This window comes from Theobroma cacao, chromosome 10, assembly GCF_053813885.1.
Source record: "Theobroma cacao isolate CCN51 chromosome 10, ASM5381388v1, whole genome shotgun sequence".
Taxonomy (NCBI): Eukaryota; Viridiplantae; Streptophyta; class Magnoliopsida; order Malvales; family Malvaceae; genus Theobroma; species Theobroma cacao.
Genome location: NC_142648.1, coordinates 3089005 through 3095378, shown reverse-complemented (window position 1 = coordinate 3095378; position 6374 = coordinate 3089005). Strand labels below are relative to the sequence as shown.

At 36.4% G+C, this 6374-nt stretch overlaps 1 protein-coding gene and 1 long non-coding RNA gene across 2 annotated transcripts; both read right to left on the bottom strand.

Moving 5' to 3' along the window:
* Window positions 1-425: 425 nt before the first annotated feature.
* LOC108663806 (ankyrin repeat-containing protein BDA1-like) lies at window positions 426-2783 on the bottom strand. The gene is made up of 2 exons (XM_018129367.2): window positions 2056-2783; window positions 426-1329 (listed from the first exon to the last, which is right to left on the bottom strand). Exons 1-2 carry the CDS (start codon window positions 2629-2631, stop codon window positions 724-726), a joined length of 1182 nt encoding a protein of 393 aa, XP_017984856.1. The 5' UTR covers window positions 2632-2783; the 3' UTR covers window positions 426-723.
* A 1807-nt stretch (window positions 2784-4590) lies between these two features.
* On the bottom strand, window positions 4591-5689 carry LOC108663807 (uncharacterized). The gene is made up of 2 exons (XR_016023230.1): window positions 5515-5689; window positions 4591-5289 (listed from the first exon to the last, which is right to left on the bottom strand). It is a non-coding gene; the product is annotated as an uncharacterized LOC108663807 (long non-coding RNA).
* Between the last annotated feature and the right edge of the window lie 685 nt (window positions 5690-6374).

The window sequence follows — 6374 nt, the reverse complement described above, 5'->3', positions numbered from 1 at the left end:
TTATCTCAGATGTTCATTATTGAACACATCAATTAAATGATGGCTGAGAAAAAAAATGTAAGCTAACAATAAAACTAAGGTAGAAAAATCAATTGATCAGGATTAGGATAAATTTTCTTCTGCTTGAACTCATTAGTACTTCTTCCCTCCCAGCGTCTCTCATCTTCAAGGGATCAATCGATACAAAGGACAAAGTACATATGCTTGTCTCTATGCATTTTAGCATACTTTGAGGATCCTCAACGAGAACATATCACTTACAATTCTTTTTGTAATAATATTAAAATATTTAACTATAAAAAAAAAAACTTATGAAAGTGTCTATTATTTATAAATATATAAATTTTATACCAAGTTTGAATCAAAATAAAAATGAGATGAAAAAAATTAAACCTCATTAAAATATAATGCTATCATTACATGTATTTATTATTACTCAGTCAAAAAGAGATTTTATTAGTATCAAAACTGATACAAAGTCTGATTATTACAAGCAGTGAAAGGAAATGCCAACAGCCCAGAAAACTATAAACAGAGTGGAAACAAAGGAAAAAACACCTCACACCGGCTTCCCATATCCAACACTAGAATATTAAAATGTGCAAGCTGAACAAATTTGATTGAACAACTGTAATATTTGTTCAAGAGGTAATCTCCTCAATCAATGTGCTATGATTTCTCTCTGTAAGCCTTCTTATAAAATTAAGAGCAAACATATCCATTTTATAAATTTTTGGGACGGAAATAAAAGTAACAATAAAATAAGACAGCAATGATGGCACCAACAGCAACAGCATCAGCACCGAAACTGACATACAGGTTTGGAGATATGGTATAATATGCAACAGCGTAGCAACAAGCCATCATCAGGTATAGTAGCAACAGAAGAATTATGATACTCTTGGCAACGACAGTGACAAGCATAAGTGTTAAGAGCCACGCAAGGCTGAAAGCTGCGGAATTAAAAGCATAGAACGAAAAAAACACCAAATGCTTGATGAATGATTTCCCCGCATCTCGAGCACCAGCCGGTGGGCTGAGAACAGCTTGGTAAGTCATCGATAGAATCAGTGCCAATACGACTAGCAACGTATTGATCGTATCAGTTTTCATTTCCAGAATATCAGTTATTATTTCGGTAAAACGCCGACTTTGAAGAACCATCTTCGCTAAAAAAATTGAGGGTGGAACTTTGGCACGTTTCAGCATGTTCACATTCTCTCTCCTGTCATCTCCAGCTTGTGCTTCCAAGACATGCAAAGCTGTAAAACCACTCTGATTAACCTTATTCCAATCAATCTTCTGGCTTTTTATTAACAGTTTGATCATCTGCATTTACAGAACCCACCATTAATTGACAAATAATATATATGTTCTATCTGTGCAAGTTAACGGGGGTTCGCGTCAATTGGTTTAAACTTTGGAGAAGAAGACATCACGTGCTCTACCTCACGTGTCTCTACCATAGGCACCACGCGTTGGTTGGTAATCGGCTGGTAGTACGAGGTAAGGTACCAGCCGAGTAGTGGGAAGCAAAGCAATGCCATGTCTCCTGTGACAATTGGCTGTTTTGTTTTAATTGTTTTTCCCCTTCCTCTAATCGGGTTTATCTATTTTTTTTTCTCAGCCAATCAAAGATTTCATTGATAGTAAAAATAATTACAAAAGATAGTAACTGCTATTCAAGGAGAGCAATGATGCGGTCTGTTAAACTGACTAAAACAAGATAACTCTTGTCAAAAAAGTCCCCACGTCATGAAACAGAAAATAAGTAGAGTAAATTGAGATAGAAAAAATGATCAAAGATGAAAGGATGCCTCTATCCTCTGTGTTGTGACAGCATCAAAGCAAAAACAAACAGACCATAAACTAAAAGGAACAAATCGGGTTTGTCTATTAAAAAGGGATTTTGAAAGCGGAATGAGCATGCTAAGTTTTATTCACTCTCTCCACTGGTTCTTTGTTCTCTCTGTAAATCTCTAAAGCTTAAAATTTCAACAATATAATACAACGCCAGATTAATTCTATTTTCTCTTAGGATGGGATAGATTGTACCTGGTGTTGGTTATTTGATGCTGCTATGTGCAACACAGTGTTTCCATCCTTGTCCTCTAAGTTTAGGATTGCTGCTTCGTATACAGTGGGAAGCCGTCTCAGTATGGCTTTGAAAGCTTCTAAATGATTATTTTGTGCTGCAATATGCAGAGCTGTCTCTTTTCGAATAGTCAAATCTAAGATACAATTGGGGCAATGCTCCAGAAATTTAGACAGAAGAGGAACATTTCCTTCCCTGACTGCATGATGAAGAGGAGTGTAACCCTCCCTCCCTTTGACACGAACAAGATCTTTATCAATTGATAGGAGATCATCCACCATCTTTTCTTGTTTCTTTTGCAAGGCTAGGTGAATGGGGCTCAAGCCGCGTTGGTTGAGCTTCCTGGCGAATGATGGCTTTAAGTTCATCAACTCCATTGCAAACTCAGTGTGCCCTTGAGCTGCAGCTATGTGCAGTGGAGTATCAACGAACTCCATCTCATCGATGCGGCGTAAAACATCCGCGTCATCTTCGATTAAATCATACAAGGCATCTATATTTCCTGATTGAGCTGCATGCCTCAACCTTTCATCCATCGATAAGATTGAATAATAATCTTTGGAAAATAACTGGAAGGGTTAGTCGATTTGTGGCAGATAAGAGTAGAAAGAGAAAATGAAGTAAACAAGAGTGAGAAGGAAAGAGGAGAATGGTTCCGTTTATATAGCAATTGGGGTTGAATAATAATATACAAGGAGTGCTCACGGCTCAAGGAGTATTCTGTTAAAGAAACTTCCTAGCAAAAATGTAAACGATACTCGGTTTTGACGAAAATTCTCTACTGACTATATTTTAAAATGTAAAAATTGGGCTTGGAAATGGTTCCGTTTATGTAACAATTGGGCTTGGAAATGGTTGATTTTTGTCAATCACGCTTTAAGGTGCTTGTCTTCATTCTTAGTTAAGACCCTCCTGAATTAACATCTATCATGAGGATGCAGAGGAGTACCTTGACGAACTTACAAGGAAAAGCCTCGGTGCTGTTTAGTCAACCGGGAAAGATTAAAAAACAGAAAAGGCCGAATAAAGGAGTTTCGTGGTAAAACAGTAGTATATATTATAAAATTTTCGATAATTTAGATCACTATGATGACAACTCTGTCTTTCTACTTGAATCTGGTTTTAAATATATTCAAGGTGGATAGCACTTGCGGCTATGTAATTAATATTCAAAACTTATGGACGGCTCATAAGAGTTAAAAATCAACGTGACGACAAATTAGGATTCGGTGAAGTCAAGAAAGGGAGAGATGGCTCTTGAAATTTTTTATCACTCATCAGGGGAAAGAGGTCCTTAATTATTGAATTAGATTCAATGATTGAGATTCATTGGATTCTTAATGCAAAAATCACTTTAGCATTTTAAGTGGTTGGTGGGTGAGCTCTTGAGTGTATCAGGTTATTTCACTCGGCCCCATTTTAATTGGGCTTCTTGATTTTAGGGGAAGCATGCCTACCGGTTGACCGCACGTACCACCGGGAAGAGTTGCCTAGGGATAGGGATGCAATGGGCCGAGACCGGTTGAGTTAAATTGGATTCATTATGGGTTTGGAATGATTGCCTTTATTATTTAGGTTTGAATTTTTTTTCCGGATTATTTCATATTTTATATTTTTTTTACTAAAATAAAAATGAATAGTTACCACCTCATGTCCCTGCAGGATTAATGCTGAAAGACCAACATATGGTAGCTATTACTGTAGCACGACGGCATTTGTCATAAAAATCGAGCTTTGATTAGATTGTGTTATCAAAAAAGCAGTTGAAGAAAAATCAATTAAAATATCTTGACATACATTTAATGTTATGGATTACTTATCCATAATTTACTCAGCTTTTAACATTGATCTTTTGGTCCCGACACCAATCCCTTATATCATGAGCTTATATTAACGTTGAAATTCACTTCACGACATAAACATCAAATATGACTCCACCACCTCTGTGATCTAATTATTATATACTAAAATAAATTATGTAAATGCCTCTCTCAAATAAAATAATTTCAATATTATTGAGAAAATTGTTATCAATTGGTCCAATCTCTTGGTTTGATTTCTTAACCATTTGGCCTCTTATTACAGCACTGCTAACATTTCTACGATGCCTTAGCTTTTAAATGCATAGAGAATCGGAGTGGGGAACAAAAGATAAACTTCATGGTTTGGTTAGGGCTTAGGACAGTGGAAGTTTGTATTGATCAGGAATCAAGAAGAAGGTGTGGTTAGCATTGACAGATGATGCGAGCCATAGCCAGGAATCATCGCTCCTGTACGAATGACTTCAACCCTGTCTGCTTTTCATTTTCATTTTCATCTTCATCTTCATCTTCTAATTAATTAATCATTGCGTTTTGGGATCCTTTGGATTGAAGTAGAGTCGAGGGCCACTGAGAATAAACTTTTGTTTGATACAGTCCCAAATCTAAAAGTTCTATCAAAATCTATACCATTCTTATCACTTGAAGAACTCAATAGCAGAAACCCCAAAAAACTTTTAAGACTAAAACTCACTCTTTCGATTGATTTCAATAAAGTTTAATACAAAGTACAGTGCAAGACATGATCAAACAAGCCATTAATTATTGAGACCCAACTTATTTTTCTGGTAGAAACCTTTCACAAGCAGCTAAGCTCTCGTCTTAGATACCAACAAGCTACATTTATATTCACACTACACAAAGCTGCAATTGCGATTGAGAAAAAACTCACCGCGATTGAGATTTTTTTATTGCTATTTTTATGATGTTTGGTTTTGCAATTGTCATCAGATGCAGCTACAATTGCAATGCCAAATCTTATTACCAAACCACAACCGTATCAGCATGTAAACATGTGCACGTAAGCAAGGAGTTTTGAATATCAAGCTGAGTTGTCTTGTCCATTTTGAATCCTCATATGGTCCAGATAATCCTCCATCTTTTCTTGTTTATTTTGCAAGGCTAGGTGAAGAGGGCTAAATCCGCATTGGTTGAGCTTCCTAGCGAATGATGGCTTTAAGTTCATCAACTCCATTGCAAACTCAGTGTGCCCTGCAGCTGCAGCTATGTGCAGTGGAGTATCAACGAACTGCATCTCATCGATGCGTCGTAAAACATCCGCGTCATCTTGGATTAAATCATACAAGGCATCTATATTTCCGGATTGAGCTGCACGCATCAACCTTTCATCCATCGATAAGATTGAATAACAATCTTTGGAAAATAACTGAAAGGGTTAGTCTATTTATAGCAGATATAGAGTAGAAAGAGAAAATGAAGTAAACAAGAGTGAGAAGGAAAGAGGAGAATGGTTCCGTTTATCTAACAATTGGGCTTGGAAATGGTTGATTTTTGTCAATCACGCTTTAAGGTGCTTGTCTTCATTCTTAGCTAAGACGCCCCTGAATTAACATCTATCAAGAGGATGCAGAGGAGTACCTTGACGAACTTACAAGGAAAAGCCTCGGTGCCGTTTAGTCAATCCATTTTAGTCAACCGCGAACAGAAAAGCCAGAATAAAGGAGTTTTCGTGGTAAAACGGTAGTATATATTATAAAATTTTCAATAATTTAGACCACTATGATGACAACTCTCTCTCTCTCTCTCTACTCGAATCTGGTTTTAAATATATTCAAGGCGGGTTAGCAAACGTGGCTATGTTATATTCAAAACTTATGGACGGCTCATAAGAGTAAAACATCAACGTGACGACAACACTTTAGGTTTAGGTGAAGTCAAGAAAGCGAGAGATGGCTCTTCAAATTTTTTATCACTCACGGTGGTTCGGAAAGAGGTCCTTAATTATTGAATTAGATTCAATCATTGCAATTCATTGGATTCTTAATGCAAAAATCTGGTAGCATTTAAAATCGTTCCACTAAATCGATTTATTTTAAGATTCTATTCGTTGTGTTTTTTTCAATATCTTTTAAAAAGTTAATACCAAGTGAACTCTCTTCAAATGAAGGTAGATATTATTGACCTGATTGTCTCTGGCTTGGCAAGTGGCTGCTAGAATAAGTACTGTTACTACCAGCAAAGCATTGTTCTTGTCACCTGACATGGTTTTAATATTATATTTAAGTTGACTAATTCGTTGAATAAGAGCAATTGCTCCGACGAAAATGGCACGGTAAGCAGAGAGTAAAATTTGCTTGCACTTTCCGCTGTCTTCTTGATTTTGGCCTTGTAAGATACCCAAAGCTGTTAAATTCTTCGAATTGGTAGCTTTCATGTTCATTATCCCATAATAAGTTAATAACCTGACAATCTGCATGCATTGAAAAATAAAGTAACAT